At 43.3% G+C, this 26,314-nt stretch overlaps 4 protein-coding genes across 4 annotated transcripts; 2 read left to right on the top strand and 2 right to left on the bottom strand.

Moving 5' to 3' along the window:
• The first annotated feature begins 1,047 nt into the window (after positions 1-1,047).
• Positions 1,048-4,581, top strand: K441DRAFT_637054 (uncharacterized protein). The gene is made up of 4 exons (XM_067646496.1): positions 1,048-1,868; positions 1,940-2,416; positions 2,472-3,640; positions 3,698-4,581. The coding sequence occupies exons 1-4, from the start codon at positions 1,268-1,270 to the stop codon at positions 4,226-4,228; spliced, it is 2,778 nt and encodes a 925-aa protein (XP_067503726.1). The 5' UTR covers positions 1,048-1,267; the 3' UTR covers positions 4,229-4,581.
• A 475-nt stretch (positions 4,582-5,056) lies between these two features.
• K441DRAFT_562786 (uncharacterized protein) lies at positions 5,057-18,166 on the bottom strand (the record flags this gene model as incomplete). Its single annotated transcript, XM_067643575.1, has 3 exons — positions 5,057-6,161; positions 17,321-17,706; positions 17,762-18,166. 3 exons carry the CDS (start codon positions 18,164-18,166, stop codon positions 5,057-5,059), a joined length of 1,896 nt encoding a protein of 631 aa, XP_067503725.1.
• Positions 18,167-18,300: 134 nt separating this feature from the next.
• Positions 18,301-21,514, top strand: K441DRAFT_611763 (uncharacterized protein). The gene is made up of 4 exons (XM_067645591.1): positions 18,301-18,598; positions 18,654-19,055; positions 19,108-19,804; positions 19,853-21,514. The coding sequence occupies exons 1-4, from the start codon at positions 18,433-18,435 to the stop codon at positions 21,039-21,041; spliced, it is 2,454 nt and encodes an 817-aa protein (XP_067503724.1). The 5' UTR covers positions 18,301-18,432; the 3' UTR covers positions 21,042-21,514.
• Positions 21,515-21,864: 350 nt separating this feature from the next.
• K441DRAFT_696685 (uncharacterized protein) lies at positions 21,865-24,266 on the bottom strand (the record flags this gene model as incomplete). The annotated part of the gene is made up of 7 exons (XM_067652916.1): positions 23,352-24,266; positions 23,189-23,300; positions 22,753-23,129; positions 22,344-22,703; positions 22,079-22,292; positions 22,008-22,027; positions 21,865-21,888 (listed from the first exon to the last, which is right to left on the bottom strand). Exons 1-7 carry the CDS (start codon positions 24,138-24,140, stop codon positions 21,865-21,867), a joined length of 1,896 nt encoding a protein of 631 aa, XP_067503723.1. The 5' UTR covers positions 24,141-24,266.
• Positions 24,267-26,314: the final 2,048 nt, after the last annotated feature.

Genomic DNA, 26,314 nt, shown 5'->3' with positions numbered 1-26,314 from the left:
CCTGCATTTGTTATTCATCTTTATTTAAGCTTACGCCACATTATCCCTTAGCACGGTGGCGTCTACAAGGTATGTGGTCCGTGCGTAACCCCAAAATTAAAAGACGCGCATCACCTATATAGATTCAATCAATATATTATCATCAACCATGCCTATCAATCGTACTTCTAATGATATAAGCTTTGTTCCACTGACTCAATATCCTGTTCCACGGACTGAAGGCCAAAGGACGTCCCCCGGAGCCCTGGCCGCTGCCCGCTTTTGAGCCTCTGCAAATTGAGGATATCACCGACCTATATTTCCGAGCATGCACCTTTGATCCTATTGATTCTATTGGCTAATGCTTATCGATAACGTGTGAACAAATTTCACCGTGCTAAGGGATAACTCTAGTGAGATTACCTTTCAGTCGACAGTGATGAAGCGGTTTTGCGAGGAACATCCGGCGCTCAGGCCATAGGTTGGCGGCGTTCGGCAAATTTGCCGTCTAATTGTGTAAGGTAGTAATAATTAGACCCCACCCCTGTACCGAATGTGACAGCGCCATCACCGCCTTACGATACATGCACATAGCCGGGAGCTGTGCTGCTTCGACCTACCCAATTACTCATCACCGCTGAAGTGCGCGTTTCTAAGGCGTAGATCACTGCAAGCCACCACCGACATGACGTGAGAGAGCTTATGGCTGATGCTTTGGGCCAAAAAGGTGCGGTCGAAGATCTGATCAATGAGACGTCAAAAGCGGCCAGGCAGCTATATTGTTATAGCGCTTTCCTAGTTATGAGCGAATTATACATGCAGATGAATATGTACTCAGTGGATCTCCCAGCACAGGCACGCCCTACAGGTCCGAACACCTTAGTTGGGGCCAGCAGCCTAGCACACGCCACAGCGATCGGGATGCCGCAGCTCGGTCCAGCCCTGGCCCAGCTGGCTCCACGCCTCAGCCCCCAAAGCAGCAGCGGGGGTGGCCTCGGGCGCGCCGAGGTTTTTGACAGCTTGAGAAAGCAAATACTAGTCGTCTTCTCTTCTTCACTTTCTTCTGCAATCCGAACTTACGACAAGAACTGCGAAATCGACTCCAATTTCCACCTGCGAAGCTTAATCTGCAGAGGAACACGAACCCTCCCACACTGCACGCGACGGCCAGGGATCCAGCATCCCGTCGCTGGACCTCCAAGACCTCACGTTGGGGGGCCGGTGCTTCGATACGAAACAGGCGGCTTGCCTGGCAGTCAACATCAGCAAGCAGGCTTAGGCACGACAGATGTCGGAAGCCCGGCGACCGCTCATCAGCGAACCACTCGACCTCTCGGAGCTGTCAACGTCACCGACGCTGGTCGGGCAGACGCCGCCGCTGAGCCCACCATCGCGCTCACGGCCCGGCTACTCACGTCTGCGCAACACCGTTGGCGGGGCCAATGGCAGCAGCCCCGAGGGCGAGCGCGGCGATGAGGGCGATATTGGCGACACCTTTGGACGGCGAGGGAGCTCAGGGCTGGGCATTGTGGCGGCGACGACGGCCGCGGCAGCCGTCCCGCCGGGGAGCGCGGGCGGCAGGAGGGTGTCTATACAGACTGTTCCACGGGTGCCGGTGGGCGCGAGGAGCAGTCCCACCATCAGCTCTGCGCCGTTATCGAGCGATCCGCTGGTCGGCCATTTCCCGCGATACTCAGGCACGACGGGCACGCCGGATCTTAGACGCGAGAGGGAAAGCCCCAAGGAGGCGGATGAGGAGACCTATGAGGAGTATAGGAGCCGTGCGAGTAAGGGGAGATACCACCACCAGCCGTATGTGCATAGTCATGATACGGAAAGATTGCGTAGTAGAGGAGGACCTGCCCCCTCGATTCGGTCGGCTTATGAAAGTGAGTGTCCTTCTTTTATCTGTATATTTCGTATATGTCCTCCCATGTGCTCGAAGACTAACCCATTGAAGATGATTTCCACCCGCGGGAAGAATGCCCTACAAATAGAGAATTTTATCAAGGCCGCGGAAACTGGCTAGCCATCTCCATCCTCGTCCTCTCCGTTTTTTCAACTGTCTTCTCCGGCATATTTCTAGGTATTGCATTGCGTGGCCCGCGATATGGACGAAGAATCACGACGCACGGTTCCCTCACACCCTCTTCCGCAATCGTGCTTACCGCTATCATGGCGAAGCTTATTGAGTTGAGCTTCGTGACTTCATTTGTGGGCTTTCTAGGCCAGGTACTAAGCAGACGGGCCTTTATGAAAAACCAGGGACGTGGGATTACACTTGCTGAAATGAGTATGTGGAGGTGGGTTGTCCAACCCGGGACGCTCATTACTCATTGGGAAGGTGTACGATACGCTGGAACGACTATTCTAGGCTTGCTTTCACTACTTGCAGCACTGTTAGCGACTTTATATACCCCCGCTGCTAGTGCGCTCGGTATTTCTCCTCTCCGCACTCTTCTAAGAGTGTTGGTGCTGACCTGTTTGCCTAGTTCAACCTCAGTTAAAATTTGGCGACTGGAAGGATATAGTCGTTGCGGGCCAAGTCAAGTCTGTTTTCGCCAATCCTGCTTATGTGGAGACGCAATGTGAGACCCCAATCCGGAGTGATCCAACCTACGGTGGAACCACTTGCCTACAGATTGAGCATGCAAGTCAAGGTTATCACAATTATCAACGTTACCTTTCCTTCTGGAACGCCGTCTCTAATTCCGGCAATGGAACTACGGACCTCAAACAAAGACCACAGGGGTTTGGCTTACTTCATGATAATACGTCGATTACGGCCTCCTGGGTCCAAGTCGTGAGTGTGCCCGACGCTTCGAAGAAATTCAACGGCCGAATCATCAATAATGTGTCTCTCGCGATGCCACACTCTGGGGTCTTCCAAGCAGCACGGGATCAACGTAATGGCATTATCCAACCAGAAGAATTAGACGGACTAGGTATCTACTCTCTCCACGCCTCCGTACCAAGCCCAGTAATTCATGTTCTTTGTGCGAACATGAACAAAACCGAGCTAGCGCCCATTGTTTATGAGACGTGGCCTAGTGCTAAACCACCCATCGACTTGAATTCATGGCAGAACACCATCCAAACAAAAACCACCACGAACAAGACTGTGGTTGACGATCTCTTCGGGTGGTATGATAACGGAGGTCATCCCCCTGTCTTTGCCAAATATCCACCCCCATTCAACACTATCATGAACCACACTTACTTCCCTTACGGCAGAGATTCCATTTACTTACTCGGCAGTAGTGGTCTTGACAATGGTACTACATACGTCCTCTGTTCTATGAAAGTCAGCCTAACTCCCAACTGCTCAACCCGATACAACGCCACCGGGAGCGGTGGTACGATGGAGGCCATATGTGAGGACCCTACTAATGACTTAGCATATATTAAAAGCTTATCAAACGCCACTACGGGAGTTACGAACAAGGATTGGCCATACATTGGCACAGAGTGGGCGAACAGCCTGTCTCTGAATACCGGCATCGTAGACGCCAACGCGAGCAACTCGCGGCTGCTAACGCAGCTGATATTGCAAGAGCCGGAGCTGAACAAGGCGCTGCCGAGTCCAGCGGAGGCGTTGGCCGTTATGGTCGGATGCACATTGCTCATGAGCTCGCAGGACTCGCCGTTTGTTGAATTCTGGGTAAGCCACTCTCTCCCCCCTGGCTCTCTCATTCCCAGCGCTGACGCACCGGAACAGAACTACTCCAACCCCACCGTTGACCCCCCAACAACACAATACTTCAAGGGGGCCATCCGCGGCCAGGAATACGCGTCAGGCCCGATATCGTCGTCGTCGCGCGGCTTCATGGTCATCCTGTTCCTCGTCTTCCTCCTCAACGTCTTCGTCTTCGCCTACTTCCTCGCCCACCGCGGCCTCGTGACCGACTTCTCCGAGCCCCCGAATCTCTTCACCCTCGCCGTCAACTCGCCGCCCTCGCACCTGCTCGCCGGCAGCTGCGGCGGCGGGCCCGAGGGGAAGCAGTACCAGGTCAACTGGTTCGTCAACACCGAGGGCGACCACCTGTACATGGAGCCGGGCGAGAAGCCGGTGGATGCGAAGGAGCACGGGGGAGGCGTGGGAGGCGGCCTGTTGGCGGGCTTTCCGGGGCTGGGGAAGAGAAAGTCGGGCTTGCGGCCGGCCAGCACCGTCGGGGTTGATTTCGAGCTCGGGGATAGCCCCGCCGCGAAGATGTATGCGAAGTTGGCGAAGAGGACGAGCATGCTGTGATGTATGAGTTATGGGTTATGACGCTACGAGTTTTCTTGGGCGCGATTTGCGGGGAGGAAAAGGTGCGCATAATGAGGGGGTAATAGGTTAGAGGACGCTCCCTTGCGAGATGTACAGGATAAAAGTTGGAAGCGGTAGACGTACATAAGTGTGGTGACATGTCGCTGAAGAGTCGGCATTTGTGCAAAAATTTTCCACTTCTTGTGGATTGTGCCGTGCAGACTTCATGGTGGGTGTTGGGCTGGTGTATCGAAATCTTTGATAAATGAATTAGGGATCACAGAAACAGGCAGCGAGAATATGGAGAGTGAAGCTGCGCAGCCGGTAGGGCTAGTTCACATATAGTAGGAGATGCACAACCAAGCAAAGTAATTTCTATTTCTATATCCAATGCTTGCAGTTTAGTGAGTGCTTTCACATGACGTTACGGAGAGTGCGTCATGAGCTACCATACGCCTCCTGACACTTCTTCAATTGTCCTTGAGCTAATGTAGCCTGCTTAGGGATGTCGGCGCGAGATATCGGCTTCATAGGCCAGGTTAGCAACCTTTGAGATCCCTGGGGGCTGTGGAGGTGAGGGGTGGCAAATGTTGGAGGAGAGATGTGTTTTGTAATCTGGGAAGGCAAAATTAGATAAGATTTGGTATGCTAAGTATGCGTGGTGTTGGTTGGTGAGTAGTTCAAATTTAAGAGCAATTGAAGACTATCCTACCTACTTAGTTTACGTCTCCAGGAGAATTTGAGGTCTAATTTTTCCCTCAGGATATGCTGTTCCTTCTCAGCAAGAGGAGGTGCCCCCTAGAGAAATTGATATAGAACTGAGTTGTTCTAGATGCTCAGACTCTGGATCATGCTCTCTAGCTGGCAAACCACATCGCCATATACGGCAGACTGCAGTTCATTCTTGTTAAGGTCGGTACCAAATCCAAAATTACATTGCAGGCACTTGCGAATAATTTCTTGGTACTTGGGTCCGAGAGGTGTTTGTCGAGAAGCTAGACGTCTGGCCGTCAATATAGGGTTGGGGTCTTGCTCATGGCTTAAACTCTCCAAAGGTTTCCAATGGCCTAGTTCTAGGAGCGCGACGCCTAAGCGGAAGAGTGTCACGTTGTTGATTCCGAAGTAGTCTTCCTCGGAGAATGTATATGTAGCTGGTGCATTAGACTCTACTCCCTCCATTGGGAGGACTTTTGGTTTGCGTCCGTGGTTTGACATTTGTGCACTAAAATGGAGAGTGCGCAGGGTTTCCTCATTGAACCTGTTACGTACTCCAAAGTAGCACAGATCCTGTAATCGCCATGCCTGGCCAAGCCATGGAGTTCCGTTGAATTGGAGAATAGCAACGGCAGTCTTATGAGCAAGCTTCAGTTGATCGACAATCGTGAGCGCGTCATCTACGGATTGCGCCATTAGGTCCGGGATCGAGAAGATAGCATTACAGGCTACATCTTGTGATCGATTGCGAACGCTGTTCCGTTTCTCTTCAAGATAAAAAACGTGCTTGAAAAGATTGGGAGTTTCCAGGTAGCCTACGCAGTGCTTGGTGAATGCACCCCCGCAGAGGTTTAAGTTCTGCTTCAGGTAATGGCAGATATTCTTCGTCTGGCGGAGGTTTATTTCCTCTGTCGTAAAAGAGGCGGCTATCCCCGTAATAGCTGTAGATATAGAGTCTGCTGTTTGGCCGGCATATTTGATCTCTTCGTGTTCTCCGTTAGCGGCTGCAAACCGTACCATTCTCCTTCGTTTGAGCTGAGCTGGCTCATGAAAGGAAGATTTTTTCTTGCGGTCAGGAACGCAGTTCAGTTGGCTACTGCTTTGCCCTTCAAAGAGATCGGATGTTCCGTAACTTTCGGGTTGAACAACATGGCCGGCAGTTGCCTCAATGCTCATTGACTGGACATATAGCCAGATTGGAGGCTTAGTGGTTGTGTTACTGTTGGTACGTTACCTCAGCGAGCTCAGACGTGATTTTTTTAGCTAGCGTCGGAATAACCTACGCCGTCTTCCGAATTGCAAAATCACGTCTGAGAGGCTTTGGCGAGTTTTGTTAAAAACGTAAGCAAAATCCGTAAAACGGATATTGCGGATATCTAATTTATTCATTTACACAACGTGTTATTATTAAACCCTATAGTCACATTTTTTTTAAGACTTAGGGCTTCTGAATAGTATTAATTTTATTATACGGCTATTGCTTAGTCCTAATATTAATTTCGTTAAAGTTAAAAAACGTGTTATTAAAAGCGTAAGCATATATTATATCTTATTAAATAGTCTGCTAATATAGATAAAACTATACAGATATATAGATATCTACTACTTAAAGCTATTACAACACCTAGTAGATGCTATAGTTAGGTCCTTCCTTAAAAATATCCTTACTTGGCCTAGAGTGCCTCTACTACTACTAAACGCTATATCCGTATAGAAAACCACTATAGCTTAGAAGAAAAACACTAGTCGTTAGGGTCGGAAGACTGTAGTTAAACAGAAACGCTAGTAGGTCTTGTGGAGCTCGTAAGAACTAAATAATCGTATATAGGAGGATCTTACGTCCCTGGTAGAGAGGCAGTTATAGAATATATAAGACAAGCTTCTAGCCTTACGGGAGGCAAGTAAGGGGGAACAATTAAGCGTAATAGATAGAGCTATTAAGCTTCTATATCTGTACAGCAGACGACCTAGTTAAATTAAGGTGTTAAGACAGGTAATATACGGAAAGAGGGACTTATTCCTAGCAGCGAAGATATTATAGGGTAAGAGCATAATAATACAGGCGATTCCATTACTAATTTAAGCTTCTGTTGCTATTATTATATTACCTTTAAACGCAATTAGAGAGGAGCAGCTGTTAAAGATACGGGCTATCCTAGAAGCAAATCCCGTATTTATATATGTGGAGGTAATAAAAGCACATACGGATATCCTAAAACATATTAAGGCGGGTTGGTTTACGCATGTTTTAATATTGCTAGAGCTACTATTAAGTAAACGGTTCTACCATATTCTTACTTAGCCCGCTTTTTACTCGCATATTTCCCTAGTTATAATTAATAAATATTATCTAGTTGCTAACTAGGGCAAGAGCTTCCGGCCCTATTACGCACAGCTCTTTAAGGTCTGATCACTGCTTAGTTTAATAGTACCGTAGTTTATATATACTGCAACACTTAATAAGGAGATGTATGCGAAGGTAATAAAGCTAGCGGGGTTTTATTAGAGTATAACGGATCTTAAATAAACGGATATTAATTAGCCTAACCTATCCATTATTAGGGGCTATATTAAGAGGAGGGATAAGAACAATTATAAGGCATTATTCTTTATTATTAAAGAGGCATTTAAGGAGGCGGTAGTAGAGGAGGATCATATATCCGCAACCCTTAGCCAGATATCCGCAGAATCTAGTGAAATATCCGCATTATCCAGCTAAACGCCTATAGCGCCTAGTAGGATATCCGCTACCTCTATTTATTAATTAGTCGGGCGGATCTAAAATCCGGTAGGAGGTACTGTATAGTTAAAGGGACGAAAGGTTCTAAGTCCCGAATTAATTCCTAAGACAATTATCTTTCTTTATGCCAAAAATTATATCCGTGGGTATATAAATACTATCCGTTCGTAGCTTATAACCAAGGGCTATACTATAAAGTAGGCTAAAATAGCAGTGCGGAGTTATTATGCAATATTATCCAAATATAATAAGAGCAGGGAGTATCGAAATTTCTATATAGAAGACTCATCTACCTGTATTCTTATTACGTTAGACGCCCTAGCCTATAGTGCGGATATTCCAAATATTATCCGCTCTATTATATATGGTTATTATCCTAACAAAAGCCTAAATATAATACTGTAGCGATTCGGACGGGCTACTTAATATAACGGCGTTACCAAATATATAATTATCCTTATTAAAGACTAGTATAAGGGCGCTTTTGCGGATATTACACTGCTAAAGCAAAAGTCTTAAAAACCTATAGCCCCTCTATCTACCCGACTCGGCCATAACTTTATTACTACTAAAATAGCGATATAGGAGGATAGGGTAGCGGATTTCGCTAGCGATCTAGCTTTATTTATTATAATTAACAGTGATATTATCTTGTAGGTATCTATTCGGGAGGAGGAGGATTAAATACTTAATAAGAATATAATATTATTAGCCCTACTAATTAAGTATATAGAAAAATAGAAGAGGGTGAAGACTAATACAGAGAAACGGGCGGTACTTTTAGATATATTATATAAGCTCGCAAATAAAGCTACTAGATATCTACGCAATATTCTACTTAAGCCGTATAAAAAGACGAGTCCGTTATCTAAAGGTCCACGCTATTACTCTAATTATGATAATTCGTTATAGGCTTATAAGGAGTATAATATTATCACACTATATACTAGAAATATTGCGAAGAGTAAGTACTTAAAGGATCTATTTATAAGTGTTAAGAAGTGGATTAAAGAATAGCTTAATATAATATACTAGGATATAGTTTAGAGTCTAATTTCCAGTTATATTATATCTAATAATTAAATCCGCATGCTTTATATCCAACCTCCGCTAACTTATAAGGGCCTTAAGCGGATATTACCTAAATAGGATTACAGCTTCCTAGGAGATAAAGTAAACACGCTTATCCGCTTTATTTATAAAGAAGAAACGCGATACTCTAGTACTAGTGTCTTATAGGCTGCGTCGCAATCTAGTAGACGTATTGCCGTATCTAGAAGCTCGTTACAAACGCCTCTACTATTAGTAGGTTAAAGGGGACCCGTTAGTATATTAACTACAAAAAGTGCTAGTCTTAATCAACTATTATAAACCAAAGCACTACCGCCCTTATAGCTATTATTAGCACCTAGCTCGTAAACGGATATTACTAAGTCTTAAATACCTCAGCTTATATTAACCTAAGACTTATAGGCGAACTAGTCCCAAACTACGCATACCGCTCTATTGTAGTCATCTCAACAGCTATATATTTAGCCCTTAAAGCAATCCGGATATTAAAGCCTATAGTATAGTATTAAATCTAAATCCTTAGGGCAGTCTAAGTATTAGAGCTTATAGTATAATACTAAGTCTTAACTTTTAGATAAGCCTAAGGTTTAATATTCGTAATATAGCACTAGATCTCCGATTACAAAAAATCCCAAGGTTTAAGATCTGTAGCGTAGCACTAGTTCCTAGGTAGTAGGAAATCCGGAAATTTAGAATTCGCAATATAGTATTAGATCTCCGCTCCTAGAAAATCCTAAGGCTTAGGATTTAAGTTATAATACTAAATCTCCGCTCCTAGAAAACTTTAAGGCCTAGGGTTTACAGGCTAATACTTAATCTCCGCCCTCTAAACTGGGCGCAGTTTAGAATTCGTGTATTAATGTTTAATCCCTACCTTCTAAATTAGGTGCGGCTTAGAGTTTATAGCCTAATATTTAATCTCCGCTCTCTAAGCTACGCGCAGCTTAGAACCTACAGCCTAGTACTTAATCTCCGCCCTCGGTTTTGGATATAATACAGCTATTAAGTCCACCTTGCAGCAAGAGAAAACAAAAGGACGTATCTATGCACTTTAAAAGTAAGAAATCCGCTTACCAAGTAAACCCAATATCCGCTTATACCCCTTCTCTAGCACCTCAGCTAAGCAGTGATTCTATATTAATGTTACTTCGTAAGTTAACTAAACGGCGCCCACTTAGTTTAATTAGTAGTAACTTAATAGTAAAGGATTTGCGCGTTATAAATAAGCGTATATAAGGTGGTTAATGTTTACTACGGTAAGTTATAGCAGCAATTATTTATTAGTAAGGTAATTTAATAAAATCGGCAGCGCGGATATTTACCTTTAATTAACCTCCGTACCTCTTCTTCCATTAACCTTTTACCTTACAGCACCGCACCGCAAACTTTACCGTTATTATTTTATCTACTGTCTATTAGCATGCCACTATCTATAGTGCTTTTATTTACACTTCTAAATACATCTAACAGCTATTTAGTTAAGGAACTTAATATACGTGATATTAACGATAAAATAATTAAGGANGCTTTTAAGNACGCTCTTTNTTTTACTAATNCTTTAGNNTNTCTACCTANAGNGTAAGCTTTCTAATACTAAATTATGCCTATAGCTAATATAATTTTAGGAAATATATACTAAAGTACTCTTTATTGGATATAGCAGAGCACCATAATAATGCTATTAGGAAATCCGCTAGAAATCCGCTTACCTCTTTACTGCCTACCTCTTTACTGCCTACCTCTTTATTATCTACCTCTTTACCGCATACCTTTAAGCCGCTTATTTCTCCGCCTACTGCCTCTAAAAAGTTTAATCATTGTTATACTTCTACTTCTCTTAAGAGGTAGGCTAATAAAATTGCTGCGCAAAATGTTAAGTATAAGATAGCCTTTAAATTGTATATATTAGCTATACTATTTTAGTATCTTATCTATTAATTTACCTCTTATAGTAACCTAACAGAAATGTTAGAGATTTTAGATAACGATAAAAGGAGTAATCTTAATAACGCCGACTCTCCCAAAAGCTCTCCTCTATCCTCTTATAATCTCCGCAGCCCTTATAAGCTCCGCACAACCTAAGCTATAATGTTAGATATTAACACAAATAAGCGCCTTCCTATTTAAGTGCCGTTAGCAAATAAATAGTACACCCTAAAAGCTAGTGCTTAGGAAAATATAAAAGAAGCTTATTAGCGAATATATACCCACGTCTAGAATATTAAGGGTAACTCTAGTATACTGCGCGATCTGTTATACGCTCTATACGTTAAGCAAGACTATAAATATCGCGTTTATAAGCAGAACTCTAGGCCTTATTTTAGAGGTACATGCTTAAAATATCACTTAAGTAGTAGGTTGTGCGAAAAGGTATATACTAATAGTATACTACTATCCTATCAGCTAATACGTATATAGAATAGTTTGCTAACATTAAAGCCAGTCATACCTTAGCGCAAAAAACGTACGCAATTAGCTTCTACTAGTAGTCCAGCTGGAACGCCTACTAAGAAGGTATAATATCCGCATTTTAATAATACAGATATTGCTAATATCCGCATAGCTTTACACCCGCACCATCCCCCCTCTAAAGACCTCCCCTCCCCCTAAGACTCCTACTTGTAGCGATATGCACAGCTATAAAGGCACCCACTCTATTGCTGCTCCTCCTACTCTTTTACTAATTCCTAATACACCTAGTGCTACTTCTGGTACTATTACTCCTGCTAGCACGGAAAATATTAGGGTATATTTAGTAATTACTATTTCTGCGCGCATTAATATAGTTTGTAAATAGGTAGCTAAGGTAGTAAAAGATATTCGGGCTATAAACCACCAGTTAAGTAAGCTTAAAGGTTCTCTAAGTAAGATAAAAGATAAGCTTACGTTTATAAGGCGTGGTATTACTATACTTATATATAACGCTAGGTCACCGGATATAGAACTTAAGTAAATATAGGTTAGCTGTTACTACGGGTTGGCTATTATTATAGGTTTAGAGTAATAAAATAGTAACTCTTACCTCTTTACTGCTATGTATATAGGAATTAAGTCTCTGCCTTATATTTAATAGATATCCTTAATTAATATTATAATATCCGTATAAGCTAAGATAACGATATCCGTACAAGCTAAGATAAAAATATTTATATCCACGCACCGTTAATATTTACTAAGGTGAGTCACTATAGCAGATTATTTATTAGTGAGCTAATTTAATAAAATCGGCAGCGTAGATATTCACCTTAATTAACCTCCGTACCTCTTCTTCCTTCATTAACCTTCCACCTTATAGCACCGCACCATAAACTCTATTATTGTTGTTTTATATACTATCCCTTAGAATACTATAATCTATAATGCCTTTATTTATACCTCTAAATAATGTTAATGTAAATAATAGTAACTAGGCGGTTAAGGAACTTAATATACGCGACGTTAACGATAAGGAGTTCAATACTATTAAGCACGCTATAGCTGCTCTTACCAAGCCTTTAGGCTCTGTTCCTAAAGAGTAAGCTTTCTAATACTAAATTATGCCTATAGCTAATATGATTTTAGGAAATATATACCGAGGCACTCTTTATAGGATTTAGTAGATAACGACAATAAGGATAGAGCAAAATCCGCTAAAAACCCGCTTACCTTTTCACTGGATACCTTTCCGCTGCCTATATCTTTACCATAGGCTACTTTACTATCTACTATTTTACCGTCCGCCTCTCCACTGCTACCACCTAATGCTTTTAAAAAGAGGCTTAATAAGGCTTATTTGTCTTCTTTTCTTAAAAAGCGGGCTAAAAAGGCTGCTAATACAAATATAAAGCTCAAAATAGCTATTAAATCGTATATATTAGTTATACTGTTTTAGTATCTTATCTACTAATTTACCTCTTATAGTGACCCAAACACTATATATAAGGTTTCTTCGGATAGCAAATCTTTAAACAGTGATAAAGATAAAGACCTTAATAACGCTAACTCTCGCAATCTCCGCAGCCCTTATAATCTCTACAGCCTTTAAAATCTCAGCAGCCCTTATAATCTCTATAGTACTCCTAATATAAACAAGCGCCTTCCTATCTAAGTACCGTTAGCGAATAAATAGTATACTTTAAAAGCTAGTGTTTGGGATAATATAAAGGAAAGTCGCTAGCGGATATTAACACACGTCCAGAATATTAAGGGTAGCTTTAGTAAGCTACGTAATCCGCTATATACTCTATATAAGAAGCATAGCCACAAATATCGCGTTTATAAGAAGGACTCTAGGCCATATTTTAGGGGCGCGTGCTTAAAATATTGTATAGGTGGTAGGCCGTACGGAAAGGTACGTGCTAATAATATACTATTATTCTGTTAGCTAACACGCGTATAGGAAAGTTTACTAAATCCAGAGCCAGTTACACCTTAGGGCAGAAAACGTGCGCAATTAGCTTCTACTAGTAGTCCGGCTGGAATACCTACTAAGAAGGTATGCTATCCGCATCTTAATAATACGGATATTACTAATATCCGTATAGCTTTGTTCTCGCACTATCCCCGCCTATACTACTACGCCTCCCCCTACTAAGACCTCCCCTCCTATTAAGACTCCTACTTATAGCAGTACGCACAGCTATAGGGGCACCCACTCTACTACCGCTTCTCTAACCCTTTTGGCAATTGCTAGCACGCCAGGTGCTGCTATTACTGCTACCGCTTCTGCTAGCGCTAGGTCTATTGGGGTGTATTTAGCAATTACTATTTCTACGCGCGTTAATATAGTTTGTGAACGGGTAACTAATATAGCAAAAGATGTTTGAGCTATAAATCGCCAGTTTAATAAGTTTAAAGATTCTCTAAGTAAGATAAAGAATAAGCTTGCGTTCCTAAGGCGTAGTGTTATTATACTTATACGCAATACTAGGCTACCAAATATCGAATATAGGTAGATATAAGTTAGCTATTACTGCGGGTTAGCCGTTGTTGCCAGTTTATAATAATAAAATAGTAGCTTATACCTTTTTGCTACTATATTTATAGGAATTAAGTCTCTGCCTTACATTTAATATATATACTTAATTAATATTATAATATCCGCATAAGCTAAGATAACAATATCCGTATAAGCTAAGATAAAGATATTTATATATCTATACTACAAAACAGCCTACTACTACGTTATATACTACACACTAAGAAGATTATACGCCGGCTAGAGTTAATATTAATAAAAAGAACTCGATTAATATATTAAGACAGAAACGTACCATAAGCCTAAGCATTTAAAAGTCCTCTAGTATATTATCTATAGCCTTATTAAATCCGTCCTTATAAGGGTTGTATAGTAAACCGCTAATATAAGACATCCGCATATTAAAATCAGTAATGCCACCCTATAAGAGCCGCTTTAATCTAAGTTAAAGAATAGTAGGTGCCTTAAACCCAATGTTCTGTATACGCTAACGCATAATAGAAGTATATCCGCAATTAAAACAATAAATTACTATTACTCTTAGTATTTATTAAGCAAGTTATATACTAACTATTATATACATTAGCAGAGGTATAGGTATAATATTAGGACAACAAACTATATAAATATATTCAGCAGCTTCTCCTAGTACCTCTATATTCTCGTTAATATCACTAAAGCTATACGTAAGGGGATTAAATAGCAAACCGGCTGTAGTTAATAGGAAGGCGTTAAATATATTTACGCCGTCCTTTATAAGTTTCTTATATCCGCGCTATAGAATCGAAGGAGCCTTAAAATCCGCTAAGCGCCGCCTATATCACACGATTAAATCCTTCCTGATCTAATCTACAAGATAGCGGATATTTAGTGCTGGAGACTTAGTCGTATATTCACTGTTTATACGTTCACTAAATATATACTTAAAAATATCGCGGAGCGTGCTAGTATAACTTATTATAAGAACACTCTATTTAAACAGCTTGTCTATACTAAACGTCGAATTCCCGCACGTCTAGAGCAACTCCTTAAGTTAAAGATTTAGTAGTTTATTAAGGCGATCCGTTTTAAAGAAGCTATCTAGCCGCCCTTAGAGGTTAACTAAACTATTAGCAAGGATAGCCCGTTAAAGCACTAGATTATAAGCACTTGTTCCAACTAATCGCCATAAAATTAGCATATTGTATGTATAGTTCTTTAATAAGCTTTTAGTAAAGTATAAGCAAAGGCGGGGGATTATACGCTTTAGTAGTCTGATATCCGCATACTTAATAGCATATTTTAGAAGCTTATAAGTATCAATAACCTATAGAAACCGGATATAATTAAAGAACTCTATATTATAGTTATTAGCGGCAGAGCTTAATATACCCACAGAGGATGACGTCGCTGCTAGCTAATGTACGTTAGCAGGTAGCTCTAAATAATCAAACGTGCGCTAATTTGCATCACGGCATACATCTCTTAAAAAAGCCACTATATGGATATCCTCAACATGCTCCAAAAATTGCTGCGGAGATAGGTTTCGTACATATCACTCAGCCTTACCATCTACCTTAATATTGCACTTATTGTAGATATAGAGCAGAAACAACGCAACAACACAAGCGTCAAAGCTTTAGAGGATTAGCTCTTCCATATAATAAAACAGGGCCTTTTCCCTAGAAATATTGCGCCGACCTAGGTGATTTATATAGGTATAGAGCGCTAAAAACTACTATGCGGCTTACTTACCCCTATAGAACGTACGCATAACCATATATAGGAAGTTCAATTGCACATGCCATAGCCCTAGAATAGGCAACACCCACTTATAGCTATTATACGCACCTTCTACCTTAACCCGCTCCTCTTTATATAATTAAATAAGCTTTACGGTCTTCTAATCTCCGTATACCAGGAATAGCTAGTTATTAAAAGCGGTTTCGTGATTATACTGCAGTTAGTCCAGGAAGATATTCTCCATTATATAATAATTGCCGTTAATAGAAGCCTCGCTGTCTAGAATAGGTCCTAAAGTTACATACTCTGTCCTTCTATAAGGGAGAATATTAACTGCTAGTATACGCGGATATTTAATATCCGCGTTAGAGTCGAATATACCATTAACCGCAGTAGGATATGTGCATCGGATAGCGTCCGCAATAAAACTTATAGATATCCACTTTTGGAGGTTATTAAACTTATTCCCAGCTACATTAACAACCTCATCTAGCTTAAGTTAACGGGTGTTGTTTAACATTAACTACTTAAGGCCCCCTTTAGGCATGCATACTCTGCGTAAAATCTTTTCTATAATATATAAATTAAACTCGCTAATCTCACTAATAACCTAATATTAAGTCTTTTGGTAATAGTCAAAGTTATTATAAATAATATAGACATTATCATAAATAGACAGAGACTTAATTAGTTTCTTAAAGGTTATTAGCACTAGAAGTACTAGCAGAATTAATAAAACCTTCCTTAGAATGTTTAGCTAGCCTAAGCTTTTTAGCGTTAAAAGTTATATAACTATTAATTAGACTAAGGCCATGTAGAAAAGATAGCATACGGCGCTTTACACCAAGCGCCTAAAGATATAGACTAAGTAAACGGGCGAAACCATTTACAGAGTTCTGGGTAAACCCTAGGAGGAATATAGAGGCAACTATAACTATACGTCCGCTATGCGGATCTTAACTACGTTCCTCTCTATTTAGTACGGATATCCCTTTAATAAGCCAGAACAGTAGCGGACCGTACTACTAAACAAACTTGGCCGCATTCTTAAGGTTAACATCCTAAAACTCTATATCTAAAGTCCATGTGTTAAAGGGGCCGCGTTATAATTATAGTTGGCGGAGCTCTTTCTGGATACAGCGGATAGTATAGGTTATTAGCGTTGTATAAATATCAGCCCTATTAATAAGTTCTTCTTATATTTCCTTATCCTCTAGCAAAGGAATAAGTAGGTCCCCTACTTTCTTCTTTTTCCTATTACCTCTGTGCCCGTTCTTGCTTTCTAAGTACTTAAAAACCAGCCTATAAAAAGACCAGCCCCATTAATGTAGAAGGTCCTTAACAATATCAACCTTCTCTTCCTTTAATGTCTTTGTCTGACTAGCAGATAGAATATCCGCTAGAATATCCGCTGGCTATAAAGAGGGCTAGCGGCGTGGGCGTAAGCGTTTAGCGTTAGTATTTACTACACGGCTCGGCGGTATAGAGGTAGAATTAGGGCCTCTACGGCAACAAATTCCTCTTAATATCGCGCGCGTATAAGAAGCTAAAGATCTTATAGCTTTATAGAGTAGGCTTTTCTCTATAATTTAGTGTAATTTTTATATTAACAGGTATTGTGGGAGGGTAGATCAATTTTGTTAAAGTTAATAAGGTCTTCTTATATAAACAATATTTAGGTTTTCTACAAATCTTGCTAAAGTCCCTTAGACTAAAAAAACGATTGCCGTCCTAAATCAGCTTAGCGGACGGTGCGGATATTCCTATATCCGCACAATTGATTTCTTAGTCTGAGCTTCTGAGGTAAGTTAGTACGATTAACAAAGAAACCATCGGTAATTAAGAAACCTTAGCATTTCAACATATACGCGCAAAATAAATTAAGTACCTTTCATTATCGTCAGACTCCTTCTCGTGACATGAGATGGCTAAGTCAAGGTAGACTCCAGCCTGAACCTCCGCATCTAAGCATATCTTTGCAAAATGTCCTGCATGAGCAAGATCGCCACAGCACCACGCATTTGACAGAGCTTCATGTAGTTTCTGTGATGCTTGCTGTATGGCTGTAATCTTGGAAGGCAGCGCCTTGCGCCCTATACATCTACCTGCCGGGCATGTTCTCTGGTTTTGGAAATCTCCCAGATGCGAACGGAGCTGGCAAAGTTGGGAGTTATGATCTCGTAGATCAGAAAGGCTCTTCTCATATTTTGACTTCTCGAAAGCGATTTTGCTAGAATTGCGAAGACGGCGTATAGCTGCTTTAAGAGATTCGCCCTGGAAGGGGATGTTAGAATTGGCTCGCGGGGCAGGGGATCGATCGGCCGTCAACCTTTGATTTCTGCTTATCAAAGAAATCGAACTTCTTCAGGTCCACTTCCAGGTCTTCAAGTATCACCTTTGAACCCTCTATTATGCTTTTGCACAACTCGAAATTTTCTTTCAAGGAGTGGTTCAATTGATCATTCAACTCTTTGCTCTGCCAGCGTCCATCTGATGCGTTGTTCAGCATGTCCTTGACCTTTTGGTCATCTTCAACAACAAGGCGGAGAATCAAGCGGCATTCATTATGAAAGATTTGCTTGCGCACTTGAAGTTGGACCTGTATGCTCTTTACTTCTCCCGAGTAATGGCGGAAGGTATGGATTTTGTCAGTCACCTTTGCGTAGCTCTTCACCACTTCGATAAGTACGGGTAGAACACCGAAAACAACGCCAACGACCTCGAATCCGGTCATTTTGAGGCTTTCAGGGAAAATAAAATGCGCTCCTTTGTCTCTCGGGAGTAGTCGAGTGGGAAATCGGAACCTTTTCAATCCTGTCTCAGCCTGCCTAGGAGTCTGCCGCGGTCTGAGCTTCCCTGCTCCGCCGCATTCAGCCTTCTCTCCAGCACCACTCAACAAATTCACGCAGCCTTCACATATCCTTAAACTACGAAAACCAGCGCGAGAGAGAAGAGCTATCTAACCGAGGTTTTAACACTGTGCTAGTCTTGATTGTATGAATGGAGAGTCCAAAGTCGCTACAGTGCAGTGACGCAAAGAAGTCCACCTACAGTGGCGCCGCAACCGAGCATGATAGAGCTGCATCTCCGCACCGAAAATGGAGGTTGATTCTAGATGATGCAGAGCAAAGGCGAGCCGAGAGCAGAATCATGCAGCGCAATTTCCGTCAGTCTTTTATCAAAAGGTTTATTAAAGAGCGCTTCTGCTTACTTCGATGTAGGCAATGAACTCAAACAGCGATTAGGGGATCATGGACTTAGGTCGGAATTGAACGAGACCTCGAAATTATCCTTTTTGCAGGAGAAATCTGGGTCATCCAACTTAATTAAGGACTGGCGGGAGTCAACCTTTCCATCAGCAAGTCAAGAACTGGGGATCGTCGGGCGACTTTCTCAAGGGTGCATTGATCTATATTCTATATTACTGGGGAAAGTTAAAGAAGACTCATCTTTCACTCAACGTGAGAGTAAAATCTTCGAACGGAATTATCACATTCTTCTTCTTTGGGCAGACGGCCATGAAGTCCTCAGCGGCCAGTTGGACGGTGTTCTTCAAAAGTCGAAAGATCTTCAACGTACTATTCTGCTCACTCTGAATTCACTCAGCGAGGTTATATACGAACGTAAGTTCCCTCTTAGGATATTTGGAATTGATCGGGACTAATTCTACTTCAGGGTTGATTAACTTCGTCATTCGCTCCGACAAGGATATCAAAGCGGCCATTTTGCGCCATACTAGTATCGCAGTCTTGCTCGAAGAGTCAAGGTACGTCATCAGCGGATTGCAGGAAGACTCCGACGGCTACGAGAGCGACTCAGATGACTCAGAATACAACTATCCCAATGACAGTATCCAGGCTACAGCTGAGGACATTAAGACATACATTCAATGCCTCGTAGACTTGAGCAGCTCGATTAGCTGTCCTGCAATGGACCCAGAATACCGTGATCAGATACCAACTTTACTGACTTTCGAAAAGCGAAATGCTCATGACTATTATGCCGATCTTATCAGCACTAAGTTTCCCCAAGCAAGTTCTGACTTAGTGGATCGCCTCGGAAAAGCCAACTGGAGCCGATACCAACGCATCCAGGCCGAGCGAATCGCCAATGCTAGCGCTGAGGCACAGGATATCCCTCAGTTCGAGGCTGCTTCTGTGTTAGCCGGATCAAAGTTTCACGACTCTGGCCTGGGTAGTTCCATTCCAGCTCAGACTACCTATGCAGCGACAATCGTATCCTTTATTTCGAGTCTTACGGATGGCAATAGACCTCAAATTCCCCCTCTCCCAGAAGAAGCGAGAAAAGGGCAACCGTTCGATTGCGATGCTTGTGGGAAAAAAATACGGGCTAGAAACAACCGGGAGTGGAAGTAAGATGATCAGTTTGCGCTTCAATCTAATTTACTGATTATATTCAGGAAACATCTTTATCTAGATTTGCGGCCCTACATATGCCTCTATCAGGGATGCTCTTACAATTCGACCGTGTTCTTGAGCCGCGAACTCTGGATCGATCACATCGGATTAGACCATGGCTTGGCGCCTGGTTGGCAAAGCCAACAATGTCCGCTTTGCTTGGAACAAACTGGCAGTGGGAAAGGCTCTATACTAGTACATCTAGCGAGGCACATGGAAGATATTGCTCTTGCATCACTTCCCAAGGGGCCGGATTCGGAGGTCAATTCTGAGAATGGTTCCATTCTCTTGAATGGAGGCAACTTGGCAAGTGAACCAGAAACCGATTCGGACGAAGACAATAATGCACACTACTTCAAAAGCGTAGCATACGGCATTCGTGAGAGGAACGGCAACGTCATTCCCATTGCGGAGGGGAGCCCTTCAGACGAGGCATATGGCCCATCCTCATCTGCTAAGAGGTTCTTTTCTGAAGAGGGTGTTGACGATGATGATGATAACAGTTCTAGACGTTCAATGACAGATATAGCCAAGGATGTTTTACACGTGTGCCGCGATTGTAAGAAGGAGTTTAAGCGGCCATGTGACCTGACGAAACATAAAAAGACCCACTCTCGACCATGGAAGTGCACTGAAGAGAAATGCAAGTACTACGACTTAGGTTGGCCAACCGAGAAAGAGCGTGATAGGCATGTCAACGACAAGCACTCCGCTGCTCTACCGCTGTACAAGTGCCAGTATCCTCCTTGCATTTATGCTTTCAAGCGGGAGTCAGACTGTATGCAGCACATGGAAAAGGCTCACCGCCGGGAGTACATCCGACCTGATAGGCATTTTATTCTCTTTAAACCCGTCCTACCTTCTATTACCGAGCAGTGCATCGCCAGAACACCAATTTCGCCTTCGCAGAACAGCACAAATGATGTTGAAGACCCTGCAGCCCAAACCTGCCCATGTCCGCACTGTAACCGAATATTTACGGGAACGTCTCGGAAAGGCAATATGTCAAGACATATACGGACTAACCATGGTGCTCCTGGATCACATGCACGAGAATATCTCTGCTCAAGTGCAGGATGCAGAAAGACTTTCAGGCGGAGCGATGCGAAATTAAATCATGAAAGAAAAGAGCATCCAGAACTTGGTCGATTGTCTGCAGTTCGCGGGAAGCCGTTAGATTCTAAGCCGTGAGCGTGGAGATGGCCTACAACCCGCCCTCAGGAAGTAGTAAGGTAGTGAAATATTGCGAATGAGAAATGGCATTGGTGGCTAGTGGGAATGGAGTTGAAGTAAATCAAGACAGATGCTGGAGCGGGGTTAGGGCGGAGAAGTCATCTGCCGTTGTTCTACGAAAGGGAGGAAGGTCTTCAGAAACCAGCACAACTCTAGTTTCATATTCACGTAGTATTTCTGTCTTTTCACACGCCAGACTGCTGGAAACGCTCAATGTAATTGCCACCTCTAAATTTAGCATGGCACACCTAAGAAGCATTCGGAACTGAACTGTATTACATGGACGGAGAAGCGGTGATCATGATCTGTAGGATCAAGTTCAGTTAAATGGGGTGGAAATTAGTGCAGAAGGCTGGGGGATTTCTTACTTATGAGGATTTTCTTTTAGTTGGTTTTTAGTGTCCCAAGTTCTGGCGTCGCATGCTTTGGCGTGGTGTGTTCTTTTTATGCCTTCTGCTGAAGATCAAAGAAATATGATTATTGTAGAGAATATTTATGCGCTAACGAAGCGCTGAAACGTAATTTGTGGGTGTGTATTGATATTGGGTTTCCTCAAGTTATGATATTGCTGCTGTTATTCAAAGTATTCTAGCAAGACGGCCGTGATGACGTTGGGTTTTAAGCTTGCGCTGTATCTATGCAGGTGAGGTTAAGAAAATTTACACCTCTAAGGACGGCCACAGATAAGAATCAAATAAGAGCTATGGATTTAAAAGGTATGTGTGAGTAACATGCGATGTAGCCTCCGGAAGTATGATGAAGGACATCTATGGGGGTTAAACTACAGGCTGAGATCGATAATAAGCTAGATATCAAGGTAGGTTCGCTAGAACACTGAGTGAAGAGTTACCGGCCTAATCATGATTATTCATTGTGTAGAAAAAGGGCTGAGGTCCAAGCGGGTGATGGGTTTGAGGGGCTTACGCCTCTCGTAGGAGGATGGACTGCTCCGTCTTTTAGTGCCCACATAACATATTAAACAAAGCGCCACATACATCTCTCAGAAATGATTAACTTCATTTGTTTAAGGTAGTTGACAGCCAGGCTGTCAATACCAGCAGCCCTCTGCGTCTCCTCAACGTCCCAATCTTCCAAAAAGGGCAGCTGCCCCTGACACATAGAATGAAAATGGGCTCTCAAATTCTCAGCAGAGTGCTTCCAGCCTTCCATCATGCTAATCACTTTGGGGGGATATGATTGTTGAGGGTTCTGGTGCAGTGTTAGGCCTTGGCTGGTCAAGGTTGGAGGATAGGTACTTACCTTCTCACAGTAACGCTCCAACTGCCGATTTTGATTTTGAAACAAGAATTCCAAGTTCCACGTTAGCACAAAAATCGTCAAGAAGATTGGATACCAATTTTCGCGTTTCTTCTCCCGCGTCGCAAACACCCTCTTCTTGAGTTCACTCAGGACTTTCTTCTTTACTTTCGACATTTTGGCTATCCATATATGATCAATTTGTGCATCCAGAAGCGGCGGGATCGGCTTCCGATTATAGTATGGAGATTGAGGATCTTCTACTTCCGAGATACCAAGCGTCTCGTCGCCCGTGATATTGAAACTTTTCGAGGCTAGGCGCGTAATGACACAAAGAGTGAGTGCTCCATGTACCATTTCCCACTATAAAATGAGTCAGGGTTACATGATGTATGGTGTATGGAATCGTCACCTTCTGATGGTGGCGTATAGCCTCCTCCAGGGTAAGAGCGGCAACTTTGTCCTGGCTGTGACCTAATTCTTGCAGAAGCAACAACTGGTGTACTTTCAACAGATCATCTAAGCTTCTTTCGGTTGCAGATTGCTGGCCTTTCGCAATAGCGAAAGCAGGAAGCTTTAGCTCTACAATTTTGTCGCCGTGGTTCCATTTCTTGCTGAGGGAGTCGCTTTCTAGTGGAATAAATTCTTGCAAGACGATTTTAAAAGCGGGCCGCATGCTGACTGGTTGAGAACCACTGACAAAACCGGCATTGTACAGATTGATAGATAACTTGCGATTGCTGGCAAATGTGGTGACTTTCCTAATCCCACCAGGGAAACTTAGGGCACCTGAGCAAACTTTTATTAGGGAAATTTGCTAATTGAAATCTGGAAGGCCGGGTAGTAACCTGTTCTGTGAAGTTCAGCATCCGTTATGCGACCCTTGAAACAAGGCATCCGCCATATCTTCGCAATTGCTAATGAGCCTTGGCACCTGGGACAGGGGTGCCCCTCTCCACACTGTGTGCGATGTCAGCCGTGGTCCTATTTGTAGGGGTAAAGCGGACATACGTCTTCTTTTAACCATTGGCAACGAATGCAGGCTCTATTGCGCCGGACTAGATTCATCTTTTGTCTTTCATGCTGTTTGAATTTGCGTCTTGTATTCTTACATTTCGGTGCAGTATGCTTTACAGGACCGAATGTTGGTGGTACCTCATGCTCTTTCTCCACTCCATCTTCCTTGGTAGATGTAGATATATCTCGTTGCGAGAATTTCGACATGCTGGTGGGCCTTTGGATAATCTCCCAGCTGCTGGGTAGGCTTGTTGAGCGTACGGACGGACTATCTGGGTCTGATAATTGATTGTGATGAAAATCTGCTGCCAGCACAACTCCTGATGCACAAGCCGTATTAACATTGGAGGAGGGCCCGGTATCAGGATGTAATTGAAAGTCCATGNGTAGGTTCGCCGTTGAATAAGTGATGTCTGCAGAATGCCCCTCTGGCAGGTGAAGTGTCTCTTTCCGCATATCGTTGGTCGCAAGTCCCTCCCCTGAGATAAGCTGGCCACTTGATCTTGAATCATGAGGAGCGTCAAGACCATCAAAAGTTAAAAATGGATCGCTATCAATGTAGTAGTCGCCCAAAATAGATTCGTTTAAAGAGAATGCTGGAGAGGTATGCAGTAGCGCTAAACTGGTCCCGCTGGCCTCGCTGTGCTCAGGAAGCTCAGATTGTTGTGAAGAGCATAGATTCTCGCAACGCAGCGGCTCTATGTAGTCGTTGAATTGATGGTATTCCATCCTCCATAAGCCCGGAGGAGAGGTAGCGACATTTTCTGATTCATCAGAGCGCATGTTGACATTTGAGCGATCAAACCGAGCATGATGAAGAAATTAGGGAGACTTTATCGTGGGGTCCGCTTTGTTGACCGGTTGGTTTGGGAAACACAACCGGTGATTTTGGATGGGAACATCGTCACGGCCAAACGGGAGGGACTACGTGTAGATCACCGACGTTCTGGCCCTCTGAGCCGCTCTAAATACCTATAGTGCCGGATCAGGCTTGGCAGATCCGCCGGACATCTCTCCGAATTCCAATTACGCATCACAATCAAGCAATCCCCACAATTATGGCTCTCCACAACAGTAGATAGAAATTCTGAAGTTACTGTTATTTTTTGCGATATCCACTCGGGGGACACTGCTTGGGAGGCATTTAGAACAGGCATTGCCACTCTACTGCAGTATCCAGCACCTATACACAATGACCCTGCTGCCGACTCATTTTTCTACGCTCGGTGTGCTTGCGCCATCTAATTGACCATCGAAAGCCACGGGCTCATTCCCATTCAAAAAAACCTTCCCAGAATTGCTACCCTGAGTTCTTTGCTGACCAGTGCTTGAGCACCTGAATGGAGTCCAAGGATCGTCAGATGGTGGAGTCCGTAGGAAACGAGCGTCAAGGGTTTCATGCTCAACTGCTCGTAACTAAAATCAGCTAAAGTAATTCGAGATGAGAGAAGCACACGGTACCTCTCCTGAGATTATCTTGTGCTAACGGAATACAGTGCGGCTCGCTCTTACTTTGGTCTCTTGCTGGTGTCATATTGGATGATCGGTCCGCAGGTAATAGAAGTATTAGAAAACAGTACAAAATTCTCGCATGTCTGGTGTGCGATGCTCCGAGTGATATTTGTCGATGGCCGTGAGATTAAAAATTGCGTACGATCATGTGAAAGATTTATACTTTCAACTAGTTATCGCAAAAAGACCGGTCGAATTGTGAGTAGTTACCGGTTGAAATCATGGTATACTACCGTTAATGATGAGGCTAAGTTTTCAGTCGATTGGTTGGAAATTGCCGTTCTGAATGGAACGGGATTGCTTGCTTTGGAGTCACTGCTCGTGCCCCTGTTCGGTACTCTCGCATCAGCACAAAAGCTAAATTACAAGTAGAAGTCAAGTGGAATTAGTGCAGAGTAGTCCGTCTTACCTCGTTGACTTAGGCTCGCCAAGTTCTCTAATGTGACTCACACCAATTTTAGATCTCTGGGTTTGTGTGGACTGGGGAAAGTTCATTCTTCAACATTGTGTGCCGTCCACTTATCCTATTGAGGTCGATTGAGGCTCAATCTGATAATGAAGCTAACCAAGTTTTGAGAAAAGGCATGAAGGAACATCTAGCATGACTGCAAAAGCGGGTAAGCATTGCCATATTGCGGCACGGATGTTAACAAAATCTCGTCGCGTAGTCGGCAAGACAAGGAGTTCCCGGCTCGGCTGGGCAGACGGACCCCAAGACGGATATCAAACCCAAAACGTCACGCACCTCTGTGCCGTTTGCATGCAGGTCTGTCAAAGATAGGTGGACGAGTCGCGTTGCGATCGAGCCGTTTGCTGGACGGCAGAGGCGTCGATAACAGAGCGGTCGAACTATCCCTTCCCACGCTGGCGTCCACAGCTTGGCGCCAAGCTGTGGACGCCAGCGTGGGAAGGGATATGCAGGACTCAAGGCTGGCCGGCGAGGACGGAGAATTGGCTGCGGAGCCCCGCAGGCATCTTGACCGCGAACTGAGATTTAGCGAGAGTCGTCATATTCGCATCTGAGATCCTTCCAAATACCTCAGAATCCTCGCCAGGAATCCTTACACTAGCGTCTTACGTACAGCAAGACCCCTATATAAACTCCACCAGCCCGGGTCTGAAAATGTCGCGTGCAGCCCAGAATGCTCTCAAGAAGCAATGACATCGGTTATCATGAGCCAACGCCTCGGGCCAGCCCAAGTGTACTTCCCCAAGTCCGAAGCGGCAACCGTGCTGGTTGTTGGGCCTGTTCGGCCAGGCTAGATGCTTGCAAGTTTCGCGTGGTTCGGGAGTGAGCCCTGAGCTTGTCTGTTTTTGATTGTAGCCTTAGATATGCAGTGCTTGTGATAGCACCGCACCTTGGACCATAATTAAGTAATATCGAATATTCTAAGGTTGTTATGGAATCAAAGAGAGTTTCGGAGTGCGAAGAGCCGATGTTTAGT

Source organism: Cenococcum geophilum (assembly GCF_001692895.1).
Source record: "Cenococcum geophilum 1.58 unplaced genomic scaffold K441scaffold_23, whole genome shotgun sequence".
Classification (NCBI taxonomy): Eukaryota; Fungi; Ascomycota; class Dothideomycetes; order Gloniales; family Gloniaceae; genus Cenococcum; species Cenococcum geophilum.
The sequence above is the reverse complement of the archived record's forward strand: the minus strand, read 5'-3'. Positions and strand labels throughout refer to the sequence as shown.

Coding starts and splice junctions, on each gene's coding strand:
- K441DRAFT_637054 (XM_067646496.1), top strand. CDS start 1,268: ATGTCGGAAGCCCGGCGACCGCTCATCAGCGAACCACTCGACCTCTCG. Junction 1,869..1,939: donor GATTCGGTCGGCTTATGAAA/GTGAGTGTCCTT, acceptor AACCCATTGAAG/ATGATTTCCACCCGCGGGAA. Junction 2,417..2,471: donor CCCCGCTGCTAGTGCGCTCG/GTATTTCTCCTC, acceptor CTGTTTGCCTAG/TTCAACCTCAGTTAAAATTT.
- K441DRAFT_611763 (XM_067645591.1), top strand. CDS start 18,433: ATGGAGAGTCCAAAGTCGCTACAGTGCAGTGACGCAAAGAAGTCCACC. Junction 18,599..18,653: donor AATCATGCAGCGCAATTTCC/GTCAGTCTTTTA, acceptor ACTTCGATGTAG/GCAATGAACTCAAACAGCGA. Junction 19,056..19,107: donor CAGCGAGGTTATATACGAAC/GTAAGTTCCCTC, acceptor ATTCTACTTCAG/GGTTGATTAACTTCGTCATT.